At 43.4% G+C, this 23,919-nt stretch overlaps 2 protein-coding genes across 8 annotated transcripts in view; both read right to left on the bottom strand.

Annotated features, from left to right (window-relative positions):
- The window catches only part of cadps2 (Ca++-dependent secretion activator 2), a 121,320-nt gene extending 116,797 nt beyond the window's left edge, over positions 1-4,523 (bottom strand). For 3 of the 6 annotated variants that reach the window (XM_086209846.1, XM_086209848.1, XM_086209849.1), the window contains exon 1: positions 4,043-4,522. In XM_086209846.1, the coding sequence (XP_086065972.1) occupies positions 4,043-4,390 (348 nt within the window). In that variant the 5' untranslated portion in view covers positions 4,391-4,522. Of the gene's footprint in view, positions 1-4,042 lie in introns of all 6 variants that reach the window. The other 3 variants (XM_086209850.1, XM_086209851.1, XM_086209847.1) reach the window with 2 other exon arrangements.
- A 96-nt stretch (positions 4,524-4,619) lies between these two features.
- iqub (IQ motif and ubiquitin domain containing) lies at positions 4,620-23,918 on the bottom strand. Of its 2 annotated transcripts, XM_086209858.1 has the most exons (14): positions 23,219-23,918; positions 22,679-22,786; positions 16,526-16,660; positions 15,075-15,242; positions 13,983-14,158; positions 11,420-11,575; positions 11,031-11,241; positions 10,776-10,951; positions 10,258-10,428; positions 9,559-9,735; positions 8,829-9,077; positions 8,551-8,736; positions 8,113-8,269; positions 4,620-4,752 (listed from the first exon to the last, which is right to left on the bottom strand). In XM_086209858.1, exons 1-14 carry the CDS (start codon positions 23,364-23,366, stop codon positions 4,736-4,738), a joined length of 2,235 nt encoding a protein of 744 aa, XP_086065984.1. In that variant the 5' UTR covers positions 23,367-23,918; the 3' UTR covers positions 4,620-4,735. The 2 variants fall into 2 exon arrangements, with proteins under 2 accessions (XP_086065984.1, XP_086065983.1); XM_086209857.1 differs by lacking the exon at positions 4,620-4,752 and having other exon boundaries at positions 6,163-8,269; positions 23,219-23,917.
- Between the last annotated feature and the right edge of the window lies 1 nt (position 23,919).

The following is a 23,919-nucleotide window of genomic DNA, read 5'->3' as shown; positions in this document are numbered from 1 at the left end:
ACGGTGCAGAGCCTGGAGAATCACAGTTGATTGATGCAAAAACTGTAGAACTCTGCATTTGTAGTGAAAGGCGAGGACTGAGATGCATGACTTTGACGAACGGGGCTGCAAACGATCACAATCTGTCTTGACTTTTGAATCTTTAACGACAACGAGACAAGGCGATCGTCACATGGACAGAACAATCGCTGCAGACACGGTTGTCGGTTGTTTGTTGCCACCTGCAGTGGCAGGTAACTCGTCCTGGACGTTCTGGTGTGGCTGAGGAGGCTCGACCTGCTGAACAACACCAGAACGCCTTGGCGGACGTCCCTGGTGCTGTAATAGATGAGTTTTAACCAAACGGGCTTGAATTTCTGTGCGTTATTTCCAATTTCAGGGGAAAAACAAAGAAAACCCAGATTGTTATTGATTTGTGTCTCAGCTGCGCGGTTCAGCAGCAGTCCTGCGGAGACGCGGATGCATCGGGTCCCCGGCATTTTTAATCAACTCCTGGAAGACTCCGTCAATACCAGACGTAGCTTCCACTCCACCCAACGTGAATCACCAGACCGACACGAGCGACAGCTTTTACTACTTTTCCTTTTTCATGAAGCTGTCTTGTTATCAATGAATCAGCTTTGTTGCAGGAGACTTGCTCAACCACCGGCGCTCCAACAAACACGTCACACTCCCTCGAAACAACGGCGGAGCTCAACATTTAAACTATGCAAACAAGGAAAGGCAGGATGTTGCACGGCTGGTTTCTCTGCTTCAGTTTGTCCACGGAACTTCCTCAAAGTCCCCGCGCTGCAGGTCAGGAGGTGCGCATCTCTGGCAGCGCCGCAGGGAACTGTTGGTGTTCACACCGACACGTTCTGTCTCCTGAATCTTTGTGTTCCGGATCGTTCATTTGTTGAACTCTTAGCTGTCCAGTTGAGATGAAAGAATTATTGATGACAGGTAGATTTTGTGAGTTAATTTCAAAATCTTAGCAGCTGCTCCTGAAGGTGGAACCGCAATGCTTTTGTGGCACCGCCTGATCTGCTGGTTTATTTGCTTCATATTGTAAAATTAACATTGTGAATGTTGTTTTCTGGACAAATGTCCGGCAACATCAACCTGAAGAACTCAAACAAACCTAGTTAAGCTGCACTTTGATGTAATTTTTCTCTCTTTTTCCTCCTTTTTAAAAAACAAAAAAACAAAAACAGGATTTTATTTGGTGTCAAAAATAAAAGTTTCAGTGAGGATGCAGGACCGAGGCTGAGCTACAGGTCTGAAAAACTACCGAGTCAGGAGGTCGACAGGCACGTGCGGCCGCGACGGCTGATTTCCGTGTCTGCAAACGGAACATTTAAGAAATCTGACGTCCACATAATAACCTCCCATGTTTTCTGGCTATTTACTCCTTCAAGACAACCGGAGGGGAGACATTCGTGTGTTCTCGGGGAGGTGTCAGCATCATGGCCGCCCACAGCGAAGCTGCTGAAGGCGCTGACGCTAAGTACCAGCTCGCATCATTAACTCCGCCTCCAGAACCACGCCAGCCAGGACGGCAAAGTTCCCGTTAACTCTTATTTTCAACCGTCTGCTCATCATCTCCCAGCAGCCCAGAGACAAACATGGAGATTGGGTTGAGTGGGAGGGAGGATGACGAGTGATTGCACGGTGTTAGTTAGCGGTTAGCGCCGGGGCAGAGTTTGGCTGAGGTGACGACCAGGAGCTCCGGAACAATTCAGATCTGCTTGGTTTGGAGTCCAGCTTCACTCCCACGTTCGTTTCCTGAAAGGTTTTTAAGAGCACCTCCACCAACAGCAGGCTCCTCTCCACCGCTGCTCCACCCGGCAGATCTTCTGTCGTTCACTTCACTCTCCCAGGGGATGAAGGAGTTCCACCACACTGAATGCATCACCAGAAGATTTTATCACATTTCTTGAGATATGATGGAATAAATTCCGCGACACTCTTTCAAAAAAATCAAACCTTCCCCACTGAGCATCAGTCTGAGCCGCCGCATGCTTAAAACCAGCACTGGAAATGGTGACTGATTTAGGGTTGGAGAGCCGGACCCCACATCTGCTTGTACAATGATGATTATTGAGACGCTGCGATCACACAATGACTCCCAACACTAGACGTACAGAGGCCATATTGTCATTTTAATAGAGTTGTGATGAGCTGTTCTGTACAATCCCAATCGTGGCAATCTGTTGATCTCAAACTGTGTTAGCTAAAGCAAGCTAACAGGCTACCGGCAAGCTAACTAACAGGCTCGCGCTACCTCTGCAGTGTATCTGCGGTGCAGGAGGATATCCCACACATCCAGCTGTCGATAACACAGATGAATGGACGTTTCTCTGGTCCTCTGGGGGCGTCCTCTCATTTATACATGAAATTAAAGACAGCAGACATCTGTGTGGGGAACCAGGCGTTACGCTACCTTGCTAGCCAGAACCACAACTGATTGGCGAACTGGGGAACTCAAACAATACCTCCCCCTAGGGTGGGTGGGGGGTGGGGCCTACAAATAATGTTAGTATAGATGGTGATCGCCTTCCTTCAGGAGCAAACCTCCAGCTCAGTTTTCTGTGTTTGTGTGTGTTCTCCGAGTGCGTGTGAGAGAATGAGGCCAGACAAAGGCAAGGGACACACACACACACACACACACACACACACACACACACACACACACACACACACGGGCGCACGCCATCCGTGAAATTCGGCTGCTCCATACGTCGGTTAATTTCTCGACACATTAATCCATCCCCCTCATCTGGAGTGTTTCATGGTCCAGAGCGCTGGAGGGATTCAAACTCGCAACCCACTTCATACAGACTCAACCAGCCAGGGAGGACAGCAACACCAGAAACTCTCCTTCATCCTCAGAGAGACGGCTAATTGATGCAGTGTCGTCTGGAGTTTTAATAATTCGAGTTTCACTCTGTTTATTTATGAATCAGCACAGCGAGAAGCAGAGGAGGGAAAAATCGAAACCCAGTGGCTGATTTCTCCTGATGGATCAAGTCTCTGTCTCATTAACATGACATGGAGGGGGGTTCCAATACTGAAGTTGCACAAATAAAAACTCCCACATCTGCTTCCTGTCACAGCAGATTCACTCCCCAAGAACCTCGTTTGCATACTGAAATCAAACAGCAGGGGCGGCTAATGAGCAGGCGTCCTCGTAGGGGGGGAGCAGGCGGCTCCCCGGCCAGCGCTCACCAGGCCCAGTGTCCCTCCACCTGAGCTGGATGCAGTGCAGCCAAGGACAGCAGTCCAGTCAACCATGAAGTCCAACACAGCCAAAGCAAAGACACATGAAGACGAGCCTGCAGGATGTTCACGTACTCATCATATGTTCCTGTGCAATGCCTCAGTCAGGGAGGAGACCCCTCCTAGACCCGGTCCATGGCACAGTTACTGCTTATTAATAATGGTTGTACACATGCTTACATTTCTGAGAAGGTGGCTGCTCAGCATCTGGTTTTATCAAGGCTGACTTGATGTGGACATTACAGAGAGGTGGGCTCTTCATGAAACAAACAACCTTCTCACTCTTCCGCTCCTGGCTTCACCTCTGTACCAGATCCCGCCAAGATTTCTTTTAATTTAAGGTTAATAGAAGGGTAGCAGGCAGACATACGAGGAACAAAAGAATGAAAGACCCCACACGAACCAGGACAGGACGCGAGTCAGCTCGGCGTGACTTGTATGCGCTATGCAGAGTTTGTGTGCCGGGTTTTTGGATTTTAACAGTTCGCCACGATAATTGCAACCGTCCTCCGTTGGACTGTTTTGGAACGGTAACAATGTGGAAGAAACGTTAAAATTCGACAGAAAAGTAAATTTTCTGGACTAATGACGGAATTGTAATGGAAGATGTATATGCCGAATTACTCAGTGGCTCTTTATGATGAGAACATAGACGTGACGTCGGTCTTTTCCGTGAAATATCTGGGGGGTGATCGGGTCAGCGTCCAGGCGATACATTCTCTACGGGAGTTCGCTACGAAACCCCTCCATCCCAGACAACAGGTGCGTGCTCCCGCAGACTCACCTTCTGCTGCCGCCGGGCCATGTCGGTGGGCTGCTTGGCGTTGAACGGGTAGGCGATGCACCGCAGGACGAACACGTAAATCTGCAGTTTCATCTTCCTCTCCTCTTCCTCCCGCTGGACCCGCTCGCGCTCCTTCCTCTCCTCTTCCTCGCCGGTGGAGCCGCCGCCGTCGCTGGCACTCTTGCCAGGGGTTCCTCCAGGTGAGGCGGGCTGACGCCGCTGGCCGCCCGCGCGGCTGCTGGAGCTCCGTTTCCCCGCCGAGGAGCCGGCCGGTTTCCTCGGAGTCTCCTGGACAACTTCTGGGTCGGACTCCCCGCCGGTGTCTTCGCTGGAGGACGGGTCCAGCATGGTCCCCGGGAGGTTCGGAACTCCTCTGTAGTTTGTTTGCTTTAGGCGACGTGGCGTCCGCGGCTCCGCTTCACCGGGTGAGGTCGGTGCGGTGCTGGAGCTGCGACCCGACAGGCAAGTTTTCGGGTTTTTTTGAGGGGGGGGGGGGGGGCTTTCAATGGTTATATTTGAGGGTTCGTGGTCGCGTGCGCCTCGTTCCGTCTCCTCCGCTGTGTCGGAATGGCAGCGCGCGCGCGCGCCCGCCGCCGCCGCCACAGGTGAGCAACCTGTAGCTGCTGACCGGGTAGAGAGAGGGAGAGACGGCAGGGAGGAGCCACTCTGAGCCCCGGGGCCCGCCGGGGATCTTCACCGTGGAAAACCGCCTGTTACGTCACATGGAAGAATACAAGAATAGAATTAAAACAAGCAGAAAGTCAGGAATGAAAAACAGAAACGTTGTTGTTTTAAAACACATTTACGACTGGATTTGATGCAAACAGTGGAGGATGAAGTGTGCAGCACTTTAACTCAAGCATAAAGGAATAACTCCCCAAATAAAACAGTACTCTGGTAACAGTCAAACGTGACCTTTGGAGGTCAAAGGTCACGTGGTGTACGTGTGTCCCAGCCCAAATCTGAATGTTCATCATCCTCATAGGCTTCCTGGAGAAGTCCCCTTTGATATAAATACTCAAGTACAGTAAAGGTTGCTTTGAGTACTTGAGTACTCCAGTGCTTCAGTAGAGAGTCGTTTGTTAGTTTGTTTGACTTTAAATGTTCAAGGATGAACTTCGGAGGCCCCTGGGCTGGACGCAGCCGACCCCGGGAGTCCTGAGCACCACAGTTCTGACGTGGACTCGGCTGACACTTGGGACTGAGAGGTTTAACGGAGGCAAAATAATTCACAGTAAAACAATAAACTTCAGCATCCAAAGTGATTCAAACTGCAGCGTCACTTCCTGTGATGTCATCACAAGGACTCGACCGAGGCCGAGTTTTTGGTGCTGACGCTGGTTCCGAGATTAAGGGTCCTAAAAACCCTAAAATCATGAACTCAAATCAAAAATGGCTGTGGTGAGGTCCGGGTGTGACACATCGCCTCTGCATAGACAATCTTTGACTGGGAAGGACGGCAGCATGTGTTTGACTCTCACGCAGCAGGAGAGCTGCAGCCACACAGTCGCTCAAAGACCAAGACGTGAAATAATCACTGATTGAAGGAAAAAAAACACGAACAAAACAGTTCTGTTGAGGGACAAAAACTGCAACCAAACATGAACTGATCTGGCGTTGGGTTTTGGGCAGAAATGCTATACAAACGAGAGACATTAAAGGTATTTTGGAGTAAAATCCAACAAAGATCCCAGCTCAGTGTAGCTTTTTATTGATCATACTTCCATCTGTGACGTCATGGAAACCTGAGCAGCAATTCAAAGTTACTGTGGCGCCGTGGTACTGTTGAGCCGTCCTGTCCACATTCAGTACCACAAACTGATCATTGGTTCTATGTTCAAAGTAAACCTGTGTATTTATACACAAATGCAGTGCTATCATGTCAGGAGCACTGAGCATCGGGCCATACTGCAAGACTCCACTAGAGGGCAGCGTTTCCCTGGTAGACCACTCAGCACCCACTTCTTCTTTTCATCAAATAACGTTTGACAAAAGCAGATTTCCAGGTTTCATGTCTTAAAATAAAAATGAAGAGGACTGAAATTTGAATTCTAATTTCATAACGAATGAATGTTTATTTAACAAAGAGTATTGAACAACAATACAAATTCACATCGGCCCTCATCTTCTTCACCACTAACACATCACACTGTCGTCAAAATCCCACCGGTAAACATCCAGGAAATCAGATCTTTGCCAGTTCCACAGGAACCGCCGCCAACTCAGGGTACAGAGTCAGAATATGAGACTGACCACTGGTTAGCTTAGCACAATGGCTGGTAGTGGGTGGGAAGTGTTAGCATCAGATAACTCAGGTCCAGGCTAGTTAGCTTAGCCCAATGGCTGGTAGTGGGTGGGAAGTGTTAGCATCAGCTAGCTCAGGTCCAGGATGCTGGTGTGTCCAGCAGGAATCCTCCTCCTCCTCCTCCTCCTCATCAGTAGCAGCAGTCGCTCTTCTAGTCCTCAACAAACCTTTGGTTCTGTTGACCCAAGTTCCAGTGGAGCTTTGGAGGTGCTGCGTCAAATCACTGCTCCCAGTCAGGAAAGTAGTTCCGGCTACATGTCTGATTCTACCACTACAACGTCTCCTCATGTTAAACTGGTATTCATCACCAAAGTTACACACAACCCTCCTGATATTAATGCAGGCAGAGACGGAGCTATGCTAACACTTCCCACCCACTACCATTCATTGTGCTAAGCTAACTAGCCTGGGTCTCAGCTCCCTGGAGGAGGGGCTCTATTTTCTTAGCTGTTTCTGAAAGCAAATAAGCACCTTTCTGAAAGGTTATTTAATTCAACTCATGAGCAAGAAATCATCAGGAAGCTGCACAGAGAGTGACATCATCTGTGACATCATCTGTCACTCTACCAAAGGAAATGGCTGCTTGAGTCTGTCTCCAAAGTGGCAAGGAGAATATTTAGAGTAAAGAAAGTTTCTATGGTTTTCTTTTGGACGATGATTCATGTCAGCAGCCGTGCTGAGAGGTGAGACCGTGATTTCAGTTCCCTCAGAAGAGAAGCAGCTAAAACCTTAAACTACCCCGGAGGCCTGACTCCACCAGGACCGAGGGACACCCTCCCATTTCCTACTTTAATGAAATTGTATTCTAAGTTCATTGAGAGCATAATGGAGATCTCTGCCAGATAGAAACAATCTATTAGACTAAGTGAGCGGGGAGCTTCGGGTCGGTGGGTGCTGCCATGGAGGAAGGGAACGGTCGTCTCAGGTCCTGGCCGACCTCGTCTCCCCTCCAACATGACCTGAGTTCACCTTTGAGTCCATCCATCTGTGTTGTCTCGTCAGTTTTCCTGGGAGGAGAGGCCTCCCTCTGCGTGAAGAGCAACCTCCTCTTCCCACCTTTGTGCCCCAGCGAGCGCGAAGCCTCCACCCACAAGCAAGGCCACTTTCCAGGGCATGGAGGCCTGGAACTCCATCCAGGGGACCATGGCCTCTGCAGGAGGAGAGGTACCTGGTCCAGGACCTTGAAGCTCACAACAGTCTGATGATTTGTAGTTTGCAGGATTCACACATTTCAGCTTAAAAGAACCAGATTCAAGTGTAACGGCTCCGCCTGGTAACATAGGGAGACGCTCAGCAGAGGACTCCATGATGCGAAGCATGTGGAGGTGGATGGTGGAGAACATGGTGGGGAACATGGTGGGGAACATGGCGTTCATGGGGGGAGGAATCAACTCTCTGATCCAGATCATCAACAACAGCAAACACTGGCGACCAAACAGCCCCCGAAAAACATCGTGACTGTGGACTAAGGCTCAGCCTGCTAGCAAACTCTGGTTCATTTTCAGAAGTGGTGATTGACGCGTTTCCCTTTGACATGAAATACAATGAATAATAATGTGGTTCCAGTTAGAAACCACAATAACCTGGAACCAGAAGTGACCAGCAAGAGCAGGAGCAACTTTCCTGAAGTCACAGGGGGTCAAATACAATCATTATTTGTAACTTCACTCAAGATTTAACACAAAATGGCCAAGAGGACGGAATGAGAAGGTGTTTCAGTGTGTTTCCTGGTGAGCTCAGGGCGCTGGTGTGGTGCCATGCTTGCCTGTCGCCATGGTGATGGGCTTGGAGATGAGCTGGTTGCCCAGAGCAGCGGCCGGCTGAGGGTCCAGGAACTCGGCTATGACTCGGATCTGGCTGAAGTGGCGGCGGGCCAGCATGTGTTTGTGTCTGATGCGGCGGATGAAGGTGTCATTGTACACCTGAGCAAACACAGGAGGGAAACAGCTGGAGTCCAGCTCTTACTGGCTGGTTTTGGACTGTTTGAGCAGACCAACAGTGAAAAGTTCCGCCTCAGTTTTACCAGTGAGTCCAGCGCTGTGGAGCAGCTGAGAGAGTTTAGAGCTGCTGGACTAAATCTTACAGGGAAAAGTTTCAGTGAGACGAAAGTGTGTTTATTAAGGCGATAGCCACCAGCATGGAGTGCACCGGGCCATCAAGACTGATGGAGTCTACGCTCACTGTATGGAGGTAAATGGCTCACCTGGTTGACGTCCTCCACCTCCAGGTGAGCTGAAAGCTCTTCCTTGGACAACAGAATGCAATTCCAGGGGCTCCAGTCCTTCTGACGTTCCCAGCGGACAAATACCAGGTTGTAGTGGTCCCTGCAGGCCTGGAGGGCCGAGCAGGAGCCCCAGACCACCTCCACCAGGTACTGGATGTCCTCCACCTGACAGGACAAACAATAGATGGAAACCATCATGAGAACATTCAGAGAAAGTGCTGGCAGTGTGCCGCTTTCGTGTCAAGAAGGTGAGGAACCTGCAGCAGGAAGGGGATCTTGGCCTCGGCGCTGAGCCGCTGCTCCTCGGCTCTCAGTCTCTTCAGGATGTCTCTGTAGCAGGTCAAGTCATGGTGGACTCGAGCTATGTTGTCCAGTCTGGTGCAGTCTCGACACCAACGGCTCAGACGGGTGCTGGCAGATGAGCTGAAGTCAGCGGAACGCAGGTGGCGTCGGCAGCCGCGGCACACAAACATGTCGTTCTTCAGCTTGGAGGGATTCTGAGGAACCTGAGACGTTTAGAAGAAGAAACTCATCCCGTGGTCGAGTGCTGCAGGGATGAGGTGTGGTAGCCCAGCAGGAAGTTAGCGTCTCTATGGTTCCTTCACCAAAGCCAGTGAGGTTGTAACAATAGATTTTTGATCAATGCAGAAAATCAGCTCAGTGAACGAGTTTACACTTTTTTCAGAAAAATAATCATCACTATAATTATGATTTTGAAATGCAAGCGTGAGAAGAATCCAGCTAACTTGCGCTGTAGGAACCGCACCGCCGACGCATGACATCGACATCATCACAAGCTTGATCAGGACATTTTTCTGCAGGTGCTTGATCGTTTTCCCGAGCAAATGCACTGGCGGCCGGTGGCTCAGAGACGAGGGAGGCGGCCGGTGGACAGTGAGAACCTGCATCTGGGTTTTGCCTCTCATCCTTACGTGTCATTCTGGCCTAAGCAGGCTGCGTGCGAGGATCCTGTCCCTCTCCGCTCACCTTCAGGTGCATGGCCACCTCAGGGTTGAATGCAGGTGTTTTGATGAGCTGAAGGAAGAGAGTGGAGATTCTCCTCCGCAGCCCCTTCAGTTTGTCTGCCTTAATCTCCCGAGTCATCAGGTCCACTTCCCGGTCGATCAACTCCACAATGTCCCGGGTCAGCTGACACTCGTGCTCCTGTCATACCATCAGAACGAGTATGAGCGCTTTTTATACACATTTGAATTTCAGTCTTCTACACAATGATATGATCCCAATAAATAACAATTTTCCAGTTCTTATATGAAGAAAAGGGACGTTTAGGGAGTGTACAGCTGTAAAAGTGGGCGGACCCAGGTCTTATAGCCCCACCCACAACACGCCTGCTCTCATCCACCTAAATGCATCCTGTCTGCTTGCTCCCTGATTCCATCTGAAAGCTGCATTAATTTGTCTCATTATTAATTCTTTTTTTGTGTTTTACCCCATTTGCTTCCTGTCACACGAGGAGCCGCCAGTCACATCTTTTCATCTGAGGGTGAAGAGTTTCATCCAGAGCACTTCGACCTGTTTGTACACGATAGAGACCGCGGTACTACCTGGGCGCCTACTTGATACCGATTCTCTAACATTGGAGAGCCGTGTGTGTGTGTGTGTGTGTGTGTGTGTGTGTGTGTGTGTGTGTGTGTGTGTGTGTGTGTGTGTGTGCGTGTGTTGTACCTTGACGGTGTGTTTAAGGGTCATCAGGAGCTGGAGCCTCTGGTCCGGCCTCACGTCGGCCCGGGTGATGCTGTTGTACAGGTCTCGCAGCTCTCTGGCTCGGATGGTGTGTTGATTGTCCATCTCTAAAAGACGACCATCTGCTGCTCGCCACTGATGAGGAGCTGCACACTGACACACACACACACACACAAACACACACACACACACACAGAGTCAGTACTCCTGCTGGCAACATGCTACTGCAATATTGATGAAATCAAACATGCTGGATATGGAGGACGGCCATGAGAGGCTGGCTACAGAGAAGAAGAATAAACATTATATTGAAGCCACAAGTTATAACTTCAGGCCAAGTTATTAACTGAGACAACAAGTTGTATCTTGTGGCCACAAATTGGCTAAATTGAGGGAATAAGTTATAATGCGTGGCATCAAAATGATACATTTTTTGTGTCTCTGCCAACAAAGACATGTCTCACTGGGCACTCCAGGGCTCCACATGAATGACTTCCCACCTTGTCCAGGAAGTTCCTGACAACTTTGTCGTAGTTACTGTTGTGGGCGGCGATGTGATGACGCCCGATGGTGGCGATGAGCTGCGTCTCCTGGTCCAGCAGCGAGCAGAGCGCTGCCTTCCTCTCAGCTCCTCGGAGGCTTGAGTTGATGCGCTGCTCCTCCTCGCACCTCCACTCTGTATCACACACAGTGGCAACATTTTACTCAGGAGCATCCTCACAGCAGCAGAATGAGCCAGCCGCCCCTCAGCGTACTCTCCAGAGCGTGGTACAGGAGACAGAAGTCCTCCTGGCTCTCAGGGTTCATCCAGCGGGCGCGGCGCTCCCTCAGCTGCTCCTCTTTCTCCTCCCTTCTCCTCCTCTCCTGCATGTCCAGCCAGGCCAGCCGACGATCCTGCTCCCTCCTCAGCCGCTCCACCACCTGACGGCTCAGCCAGCGCCGAGCGTAGACCTGCAGACAAACCACCTGGGGGGGGAGTAGGTCAGTATGCTGGGGGAAAAAAAACCTGTAGCACAGAAATCATCACATCCTGATACTCACACACACACACACACACACACACACACACACACACACACACACACACACACACACACACACACACGTGTATAATTGAGAGAGCAAATGCCCCATGTTCACCCACAGCTCTCAGCTTCCTCTCGTGATGCTCCTCAGCGGTGATGTAACTTCCAGGGCTGACCAGCTTGTCGCTGATGCAGGAGATGTAGCAGCCGATGTGGGTCACCTGGGTGGAGACGCTGACGGGACACTGCTGAGCCTGAGACTTCACCTCAACTGTCTGAAGGAGAGACAGAGACATCAGCTGGAGTACTTGAAAGGCAAAATATAGTTTTTGTGGGAAGAATCACTTTAAAAGCTGAGCCCCAATTTAAGGGAACAGAAAGGCTTTGTAACACATCTAAATTACTAGAGAGGGAAATTTACAAACCCCCTGTGACTCTCATAAAGCCTGTAAGTTTCATCCATCTTTTGGAACAGAGCGAAGGGTTGAATCCAAAGACCTTTTATAAGAGTCAAAAATGTCATTTTTAAGTTTTGTGAGCATGCCAGAGCCCTGCGACCTGTCCAGGATGACCCGGATGGATGGATGGATGGATGGATGAGAGAGTTGCCAGAGAAGACAATGTAGGTGCTGGAGCAGAGCGATGGCGGTGAACGGGGGGGACATGGCGACCTCGCCGGGGTCAGAGGCTTCAGCTGTTAATTAAAGCTCCTGCAGGCTGGATGAGCTGCTGAATGGCATTTTAAAGGCTTGGGTGACATGGATTGACGACGCTCGTGCCGTCCAAAAGAGAGGGATTACGTCCCAGTCAAAGCTTTAATTATCGATGACCTTTAAGAGTCTCTGTAAAGCCTCGCGTGTGAGGATCGCCAGTTTAGCTGGCAAACTCATAATTTAATATCTCAAGTGACTCGAACAGGCATTGCACCGCAGAAAAAACCAACTCCCAGAGACGGATGTTTAGAGATTTAACAGGACAGAAAAGAACAATGTGTCCAGCGGATGAGGCTTTTTTTTTTCTTCCTATTTGCACCAATTACCTGACAAGTAGAAGACAGAAACTCCTACAATTCTGAAGTGTGGGTTAATTAATAGCTCAGACTTGACTTCAAATTAGAATCCACAGCCAGAGGTGTACTTTTATGAGCTCCAGTCACAAGCGTCTGAGCAGCAACAAAGTCGAGAGTGACTGTGCGAGATGATGAGAAGCTACACAGGCGTCACGCCATCACAGGTATGTTTCCTGCTTCCTCTGGTTGTTGTTGTGTGTGTTTTTCCTTTTGATATGTTGAAACGAGACCTGCTTCTCACACGAATAGAAGAATGGAAACAACAGAAAAACATTCCCATCAATACTTGCAATTAAGTTTAATTAAAGAGAAAAAGATGATGATGATGATGATGATGATGAGGAAGCCCCTGCCGAGGCCATCCTGTGAAGAATACAGAGTCTTCAGTGAGGGTGAAAGGTCATCTCACCACCGCCTTAACGAGGTCTCATTACTGCAGCGCTGTGTGTCCGTGTGTGTGTGTGTTTGTGTGTCTGTCTGTAATGAGCCAGCCACCATCGTTACAGTGTGTTTGTGAGTCAGTAATGCAGAGACGGAGGGCACACATGTGGCAGCATACACGCCTCCATCTGATGACAAAACAACAACAACACCAAGCCGCCAGTGCTCAAGGAAACAGAGAAGAGCACCGATGTTCCTTTACTTAAGTAAAAGTAGAAACAGTCAAATGACTCCATTCAAAGTTATACTAAAGTAAAAGTTTATTCTATTGACTCCCATTCTGCCTGATGTTTGAGGAAGCCAGTGCCAGGGAGTGAGACTTCCTCCAACCACTGCCTTCTAAATGTCAGTGTGTGTGTGTCTCCGTTGTGCTGCCCTGGTTGTGTCCTCTTGAAATTGACTGACTACAAATGTGGAAGTGGTCCATCATCATCATCATCATCATCATCATCATCATCATCATCATCAACATCATCATCATCAGTTTTTGTCAAGTTTTTTTGTGTGGCAAAAACACGTTCTTGCTGCAACGAGAGCCTCATCAGACTGGATAATGAAGTGAAGTGTTTCATGTCAGTCGTGTGAGTGCAGGGTCTCAGTCTCAGCAGGGCACTTCCTGGGGGAGCTACCGGTCCACACCCCAAGTTTGGCGTCGGTTGGATGAACAGTTGTTGAGTTAATCAACCCGAGGGAGTTGTTGACAGCTTTGATGTCTGTGGGTTATGATCAAAGCAGTAAGAGATCCAAGATTGACAGACAGAATGACTGGGATCAAAGTTGGAGATGAGTCAGAGAGATTGTGTGACATCACAATATCATGGCTCCACCCATCAAACCACATGGGACTAAAGGTTCTTCGAGGGTGTCTCTGACCTGTCTCCTGATTCAAGAAGCTCATTTACCTTCTTTAAGTCATTAAATTGTTTAATTTGCATTTTGAGGCGTGTCCTGTCTCATGCGTGAAAAAGAATGTGACCTTTCAATGTCCCACACACACTTTCACCTTTAAAGTGAATTGTGGTCTTTGGTCTGTGGGTTTTTTATGACATTCTCATTTCAGTTTTAATGTTTTACATTATTTTGCCTTTTTCACTTTGTTGTGAAGCCCAACTGCAAAGACTCCTATTTTAACACTGACTCTGATTGTTCTGGTTGGTGCGGAGATTCTGTACCTGGGTGTCACGGCTGAAGACCACCACTCCTCGGTCAGGTCTCCTCTTGGGCAGAGTCTGGACGGTGGCGTGGTGGTACTCTGCCCCCGTCAGCCGGTGCCTGTAGCCGCCCAGGAAGGGCTTCTGCTGGCGGGGGCGCTCGATCTCCACCACCACCTCCTGGAACACTCCGTCATCTAAGGACAGGGAGATGGAACAAGTTTTAAAGGTTAGTGTCACTACACATTGTGTAGTGTCTGCTGCTGCTCCACCGAGGAGAGAGGTTGGAGGTACAGATGTTGGGGTGTGGGAGGTGGAGATGTTGGGGTGGAGGAGATAAAGATGTTCAGGTGAAGGAGGTACAGGTGTTGTTGTGGAGGAGATACAGGTGTTGTTGTGGAGGAGGTACAGGTGTTGTTTTGGAGAAGATACAGGTATTGTTGTGGAGGAGGTACAGGTGTTGTTGTGGAGGAGGTACCGTTGTTGTTGTGGAGAAGATACAGGTGTTGTTGTGGAGGAGGTACCGTTGTTGTTGTGGAGAAGATACAGGTGTTGTTGTGGAGGAGGTACCGTTGTTGTTGTGGAGGACATACAGGTGTTGTTGTGGAGAAGATACAGGTGTTGTTGTGGAGGACGTACAGGTGTTGTTGTGGAGAAGATACAGGTGTTGTTGTGGAGGACGTACAGGTGTTGTTGTGGAGAAGATACAGGTGTTGTTGTGGAGGACATAGAGGTGTTGTTGTGGAGTACATACAGGTGTTGTTGTGGAGGAGGTACAGGTGTTGTTTCGGAGAAGATACAGGTGTTGTTGTGGAGGAGGTACCGTTGTTGTTGTGGAGAAGATACAGGTGTTGTTGTGGAGGAGGTATAGGTGTTGTTTTGGAGAAGATACAGGTGTTGTTGTGGAGAAGATACAGGTGTTGTTGTGGAGGTACAGGTGTTGTTGTGGAGGTATAGGTGTTGTTGTCGAGGAGGTACAGGTGTTGGGGTGTAGGAGGTGGAGGTGTTTGGGTGGAGGAGGTGGGGGTGTTGGGGTGGAGGAGGTACAGGTGTTGTTGTGGAGGAGGTACAGGTGTTGTTGTGGAGGAGATACGGATGTTTTGGCACTCATACCAGTTTGGACTTGGACAGTAATCACATCAGGCATGTTGTCCTGCTCTGGGGGGTGGAGAGGGCGGAGAGGGTGGGTGTTGGGCTGGGTGGACCTCATCTCCATGGGGGTGGAGCTGTGAGGTTGGATGCCAAGCTCCATCAGGCTCTGCTGCTCCTCCACCTCTCTACCTGAGCCACAAACCACTGATGAGTGCTGCTGACTAGGATCAGAACCCAGAACCAACAGAACCAACTGGTGGTTTCGTCCCTGGACATTCTGGCACAGAACTGGAAAACAGCACTGCACCGGTTTTGTTTCAGTCTCTGAAACGTTGGTTTCTCTGACACTAAAAGTCTTCTCTTGTTGTGTTTCCCTCCCAGCCCGTCGGTGTGTTTGTTCCTCTCTCAGCAGGGTTACACTGAACTACTGGAACTGTTGAGTTGATCTCCGATGTACAGACAGGCTACATTTACATGGACGACGGCAACAATTCCACTGTTGCCATGAGTTCATAATGAGCTTCTTGTAGAATATCCCATCACTCCTGTTTACATGCAGAGCAGTCTGACCAATGACTGGGGACACGAGGACTTTACATCCCGTCTTTCCTGAGGCTCTCTTGTGTTTGCAACTTTTTGAGTGTTTTTTGTAAATTCTGCAGAATTCTGATGTTCGAGGTGAGTTTGTAACACTCGCTTGGATCAGTGTCCTAAAGACTGTCACAAAAATGCTGCAAACTCTCTGTTTGGACATCAACGTGAGATGAGGGTGTCAATGCGTCTAGAACACACTTCAGTGATACAACTAAGATCAGAATAATCCACGTACTAAACTGATGATAGCTCACTTCAACCTGATTCAGTTTAAGAACGTTAGAAAATGCTGTTTACGTGGAGGTCTCTGATTCGTGGTCTTACTGGTAGGTTGCTGTCTGTATAAATGTAGCTGATGTGGCTACAGGACGAACCGTGTACTTTTAGTAACAGATCCAGATTTCAGGTCAGATCCAGTTACTGTTTTCCCACTTATTCTAACAATCTGAGATGGAGGATCAGAAAACTGAAGGATGGAACAAAACTGTATGAAAAAATAACAGATAGAGATTAAAGCGTCAGGCATCTTGGAATCATCTATCAGAGTGAAGAGTCTGTCTGGCTTCAGACTGAATGTATTTTTATGGAGCTGTAATGTCGCCATCTGCTGGGCATCTTCATCACGACAATCATAACTGGTTCAGAGAAATGTTGATAACAAAGTGTCTGCTTCGTTGTTACACCGATAATAATAATCTTGAGGGATGATTTACCTCGACTTCCATTTTTTATTATTATATCAAAACTTAATTCTGATGATTGTGAGTGTGTTTGTTTTGACTGACAGGTGTCAAAGTGGGACATGAGACCAGAAAAAAACTTTCTAACTCATCCAAACTTCCTCTTGCTAGAAAATCCCTCTAGAAGCACGTACGCACCATCCAGAGTGATCTGCAGGACCTCCACGGGAACCCGGAGCTCGGCGGCGAGATGAGACTTCAACTCCTGAATGCTGAGACCAATGGCGAAGGCAACGGTCATCACATGACCCTCAGGTACCAGCACCACCTTCACTGCAACCACACACACTCTCATCAGTGGCATCTGTGTCTCTGTCAGCAGGCGTACGCAAAAAATTGTGACCCAAATTTTCTTCCAACTTGGAAGAAGAGCCCGTTATGCTTTATTTGTAAATTTAGACTTTGATGTTCTTGTCCTAGTGGGTCACCCTCATAGTCAGAACCTCCCTCAGAACTTGGTGGTGTGCTACTGGGAAGACTGAGAGGTTACCGTGGCGAGGAGGCGGCCATGTTTGATATCTGACCAGAACAGGAAACTGTAGTAACTGGAGAGACCTGAAGATGTCTACAAGTTGAGTCTAAGTCATAGCGCCACCTAGTGGTTACAGGAAGTAAAACTGATGGAACAAACATCACATGACTCTTTGTTGTCTTAACCTGATGCACAACTACATAATGTACAGGAAGTGCGTGTTCTCTAGTGCCATCCAGTTGTTACAGGAAGTCACACACACACACACACACACACACACACACACACACACACACACACACACACACACACACACACACAGGGTCTGCTAGTCGCTGCTTGTAGCTTTAGTTTGAAAGCGCTCTCTGGTCCTTGGTGTTTTTTTCTGGTGGAGTTTAAAATCAGCCCACGTTCTCCTTCGCCTCCACACCCTAAATCTCCTATTTTATTCCACTTCCTTCCTCACAGCAGATTTCTTCCACCGATGATAGAACTTTAACCAGGTACTGATCCTCCTGTGTAACTGGCTGCATCAGGTTACCTAGTAACAGCACAACACATCGCAGCGATTTCATGACTTCATGTCTGTCAGCGCCGCTCACTCATCATCTAACTGTTTTGTTTCCTGCCAATCAGACGAACATTCTTCTGTGTGGATGTAACGGTGCACACCGCACAGACTACAGATTACGGGCTATAGATTATAGACTATAAATTATGACTATAGATTACAGACTAAAGATTATAGACTATAAATTATTACTATAGATTACAGACTATAGATTATAGACTATAGATTATAGACTATAAATTATTACTATAGATTACAGACTATAGATTATAGACTATAGATTATTACTATAGATTACAGACTATAGATTATAGACTATAGATTATAGACTATAAATTATTACTATAGATTACAGACTATAGATTATAGACTATAAATTATTACTATAGATTACAGACTATAGATTATAGACTATAGATTATAGACTATAAATTATTACTATAGATTACAGACTATAGATTATAGACTATAGATTATAGACTATAAATTATTACTATAGATTACAGACTATAGATTATAGACTATAAATTATTACTATAGATTACAGACTATAGATTATAGACTATAGATTATAGACTATAGATTATAGACTATAAATTATTACTATAGATTACAGACTATAGATTATAGACTATAAATTATTACTATAGATTACAGACTATAGATTATAGACTATAGATTATAAACTATAGATTACAGACTATAGATTATAGACTATAAATTATTACTATAGATTACAGACTATAGATTATAGACTGTAAATTATTACTATAGATTACAGACTATAGATTATAGACTATAGATTATAAACTATAGATTACAGACTATAGATTATAGACTATAGATTATAGACTATAGATTATAGACTATAAATTATTACTATAGATTACAGACTATAGATTATAGACTATAAATTATTACTATAGATTACAGACTATAGATTATAGACTATAGATTATAGACTATAGATTATAGACTATAAATTATTACTATAGATTACAGACTATAGATTATAGACTATAAATTATTACTACATGTTACAGACTATAGATTACAGACTATAGATTATAGACTATAAATTATTACTACATATTACAGACTATAGATTACAGACTATAGATTATAGACCATAGATTATAGACTATAAATTATTACTATAGATTACAGACTATCGATTATAGACTATAAATTATTACTATAGATTTCAGACTATAGATTATAGACTATAGATTATAAACTATAGATTACAGACTATAGATTATAGACTATAAATTATTACTATAGATTACAGACTATAGATTATAGACTATAAATTATTACTATAGATTACAGACTATAGATTATAGACTATAGATTATAAACTATAGATTACAGACTATAGATTATAGACTATAAATTATTACTATAGATTACAGACTATAGATTATAGATTACAGACTATAGATTATAGACTATAGATTATAGACTATAAATTATTACTACAGATTACAGACTAAAGATTATAGACTATAAATTATTACTATAGATTACAGACTATAGATTATAGACTATAAATTATTACTATAGATTACAGACTATAGATTATAGACTATAAATTATTACTATAGATTACAGACTATAGATTATAGACTATAAATTATTACTATAGATTACAGACTATAGATTATAGACTATGAATTATTACTATAGATTACAGACTATAGATTATAGACTATAAATTATTACTACAGATTACAGACTAAAGATTATAGACTATAACTTATTACTATAGATTACAGACTATAGATTATAGACTATAGATTATAGACTATAAATTATTACTATAGATTACAGACTATAGATTATAGACTATAAATTATTACTATAGATTACAGACTATAGATTATAGACTATAGATTATAGACTATAAATTATTACTATAGATTACAGACTATAGATTATAGACTATAGATTATAGACTATAAATTATTACTATAGATTACAGACTATAGATTATAGACTATAAATTATTACTATAGATTACAGACTATAGATTATAGACTATAGATTATAGACTATAGATTATAGACTATAAATTATTACTATAGATTACAGACTATAGATTATAGACTATAAATTATTACTATAGATTACAGACTATAGATTATAGACTATAGATTATAAACTATAGATTACAGACTATAGATTATAGACTATAAATTATTACTATAGATTACAGACTATAGATTATAGACTATAAATTATTACTATAGATTACAGACTATAGATTATAGACTATAGATTATAAACTATAGATTACAGACTATAGATTATAGACTATAGATTATAGACTATAGATTATAGACTATAAATTATTACTATAGATTACAGACTATAGATTATAGACTATAAATTATTACTATAGATTACAGACTATAGATTATAGACTATAGATTATAGACTATAGATTATAGACTATAAATTATTACTATAGATTACAGACTATAGATTATAGACTATAAATTATTACTACATGTTACAGACTATAGATTACAGACTATAGATTATAGACTATAAATTATTACTACATATTACAGACTATAGATTACAGACTATAGATTATAGACCATAGATTATAGACTATAAATTATTACTATAGATTACAGACTATCGATTATAGACTATAAATTATTACTATAGATTTCAGACTATAGATTATAGACTATAGATTATAAACTATAGATTACAGACTATAGATTATAGACTATAAATTATTACTATAGATTACAGACTATAGATTATAGACTATAAATTATTACTATAGATTACAGACTATAGATTATAGACTATAGATTATAAACTATAGATTACAGACTATAGATTATAGACTATAAATTATTACTATAGATTACAGACTATAGATTATAGATTACAGACTATAGATTATAGACTATAGATTATAGACTATAAATTATTACTACAGATTACAGACTAAAGATTATAGACTATAAATTATTACTATAGATTACAGACTATAGATTATAGACTATAAATTATTACTATAGATTACAGACTATAGATTATAGACTATAAATTATTACTATAGATTACAGACTATAGATTATAGACTATAAATTATTACTATAGATTACAGACTATAGATTATAGGCTATGAATTATTACTATAGATTACAGACTATAGATTATAGACTATAAATTATTACTACAGATTACAGACTAAAGATTATAGACTATAACTTATTACTATAGATTACAGACTATAGATTATAGACTATAACATATTACTATAGATTACAGACTATAGATTATAGACTATAAATTATTACTATAGATTACAGACTATAGATTATAGACTATAAATTATTACTATAGATTATAGACTATAAATTATTACTATAGATTACAGACTATAGATTATAGACTATAGATTATAGACTATACATTATTACTACATATTACAGACTATAGATTACAGACTATAGATTATAGACTATAGATTATAGACTATAAATTATTACTATAGATTACAGACTATAGATTATAGACTATAAATTATTACTATAGATTACAGACTATAGATTATAGACTATAGATTACAGACTATAGATTATAGACTAAATTATTACTATAGATTACAGACTATAGATTATTGACTATAAATTATTACTATAGATTACAGACTATAGATTATAGACTATAGATTATAGACTATAAATTATTACTATAGATTACAGACTATAGATTATAGACTATAAATTATTACTACAGATTACAGACTATAGACTATAGACTATAAATTATTACTACATATTACAGACTATAGATTACAGACTATAGATTATAGACTATAGATTATAGACTATAAATTATTACTATAGATTACAGACTATAGATTATAGACTATAAATTATTACTATAGATTACAGACTATAGATTATAGACTATAGATTATAAACTATAGATTACAGACTATAGATTATAGACTATAAATTATTACTATAGATTACAGACTATAGATTATAGACTATAAATTATTACTATAGATTACAGACTATAGATTATAGACTATAGATTATAGACTATAAATTATTACTATAGATTACAGACTATAGATTATAGACTATAAATTATTACTACAGATTACAGACTTTAGATTATAGACTATAAATGATTACTATAGATTACAGAATATAGATTATAGACTATAAATTATGACTATAGATTACAGACTATAGATTATAGACTATAAATTATGAGTATAGATTATAGACTATAGATTATGACTATGGATTACAGACTATAGATTATAGACTATAGATTATAGACTATAAATTATGACTATGGATTACAGACTATAGATTGACTATAGATTATAGTTTATAGATTATAGACTACAGATTATAGACTATAAATTATGACTGTAGATTACAGAATATAGATTGACTATAGATTATAGCCTATAGATTATAGACTACAGATTATAGACTATAAATTATGACTGTAGATTACAGAATATAGATTGTAGACTATCGATTACAGAGGTTGTTTTACTCTGCTAGATGAGAATCTGAGGCTGAATCTAGAATAGATAGAAGAGTTTAAAGAAACTAGTCTGTAACTGCTTCAAGTCTGATGCAAATTTTACTTGTGAAGATGAACTCTTAATAATCTGAGCTGATCGCAGCCACTTGAGACAAAACTGGTGATCCACCAGATGTGCAGCAGCCACGTTGAGCTGCACACAGCAATCCACAGGAAGTCTGACACAAAAACAGCGCACACACTCAAAAATAGCTTGTACAGTATATTGAGAAATAGTACCAGACAGGAACAGTTCTGTGCCTTCGAGTACAATTTTGAAAAATGTACTTCAAAAGCACATTAGTGGTGTTTTAAGGGCAGATTTGTCTCCAAAAGGATGCAAGTGCTTTTTTATTTCTATTTTTCCGTGTGTAACATCTGGGTCACTTTCAGAGAACGAGGCCTCTGCCAACCATTCCAGCTGCAGCTTTCGTCTCAGTTCATCCAGAATCATCCCAGTTCATTTGGAACCACAATTGTTTTGGTCCCCAAAGGACTGCAAATGTATAGTCGGTTGTTGGAATCCTCCGCCTCATTTGAGCAGAGAGGATTTCCACCGATGTGCAGTGAGAAACTTGATATTATTGATGACACATTCATGATCCTTTGGACTTACTGGGTTCCTTTTATTCATTTATTTTTCTTTTTTTCCGGATCTGAAAATCACCTGTGGCTGTTGAGTTCCCCATCTCTTCTCCTCCTGGTGGCTCTCTGAGCTCCTCGGTACTGTCAAACAGATCCACCTGAGCTTCAGCTTCCTCCAGCTGCTGCACATCTGCAGAGAGACGGGGATTCGTGTCAGTCTGTTCCAGGCGAGCAGCTCCCCTCCGCTGGTGCGGCAATGACTGGTCAGCCCGGGTTTGTGGGGTTGCTGTGTCCACCTGACAATCCTCAGACTTCTCTACTTCAAGACCCCCGCTGTCGTACCTGGAACAGTCAAGGTGCCGCAGCAACAACCCGAATAATTCTGACTAATCTAATATAATCTAGAAATCTATTCAAGTGTATCAACAAAACCATCAACAATCTGAAGTTGCCTCTCCAGTTTAGAAGGATTTATCACCTTGTTTGAGAGAGTCAGGCCTCCCAGAGCACATATGTAAAAAAAAATAAAATAAAAAAAGTCACACATAATAAAACCATAAAATGTCTCCATACAGAAGGTGTCTTGTTTTTTTAGCCTCACCTGGGGTCCACCTGAACTCACCTGAGGTCACCATGGAAGCCTGCACCTCCTCTCCTTCTCTGTCGTCCTCCTCTGTAACACGTTCACATGGTTGTAGAGGTGGTTCCTTCATTTTCTCCTCTTCTTCTTCCTCCTCGTCTTCCCTTCCTGCTCCTGCCGTCTCTGACATGATAGACTGATTCAGTGTTTCTCTTACTGAGGGTTATTCCAGCGGGGTTTTGACTCCAGCTAGCAAAACCCAACTCGCTCCTAGCTTGGTTTATGGGTCTCCAAGCAACGAGTTTACTCGTTGCTATGGCAACCAAATGACGCTACCGTCTTCTTGTGTTGTTTCCCTTCTTGCTCTTCAAACGTGTTATTCGTTAGTTTTGAGCCAGGAATGAGGAGAGTCAGGACAAGAACTTTAACGAATCAATACTGCTGACATTCATGAAGCACCTTGTAACACGCGACTGAACTTTCCCCGAATTGTTATAGGAATCAATCAGATTATAATCCTTAGTGTCGAACAGATTAGTGTTTCGGTTAGAAGCACTTCCCGAAAATATCAGCGCCAGGCGAATAATCTAGAATCTCGATATATTGATTACAGCCGACTTCGTGTTCAGACCCGCGAGGTATCTTATTTACATTTTTACGTCCACCATCTGGCGCCTGCGCTTACGTCACACGCCCCTCCCTCCCTGTCCCTCCGCAGAGCTGCATTCCTCCTGCTGCCACAT

This window comes from Aulostomus chinensis, chromosome 7 (genome assembly GCF_037954235.1).
Source record: "Aulostomus chinensis isolate RoL2024-O1b breed Wild chromosome 7, RoL_Achi_v1.0, whole genome shotgun sequence".
Lineage (NCBI taxonomy): Eukaryota > Metazoa > Chordata > Actinopteri > Syngnathiformes > Aulostomidae > Aulostomus > Aulostomus chinensis.
The sequence above is the reverse complement of the archived record's forward strand: the minus strand, read 5'-3'. Positions and strand labels throughout refer to the sequence as shown.

Coding starts and splice junctions, on each gene's coding strand:
- iqub (XM_086209857.1), bottom strand. CDS start 23,366: ATGTCAGAGACGGCAGGAGCAGGAAGGGAAGACGAGGAGGAAGAAGAA. Junction 22,787..23,218: donor GGCTTCCATGGTGACCTCAG/GTGAGTTCAGGT, acceptor GTCTCTCTGCAG/ATGTGCAGCAGCTGGAGGAA. Junction 15,243..16,525: donor CCTGCAGATCACTCTGGATG/GTGCGTACGTGC, acceptor TTTGTGGCTCAG/GTAGAGAGGTGGAGGAGCAG.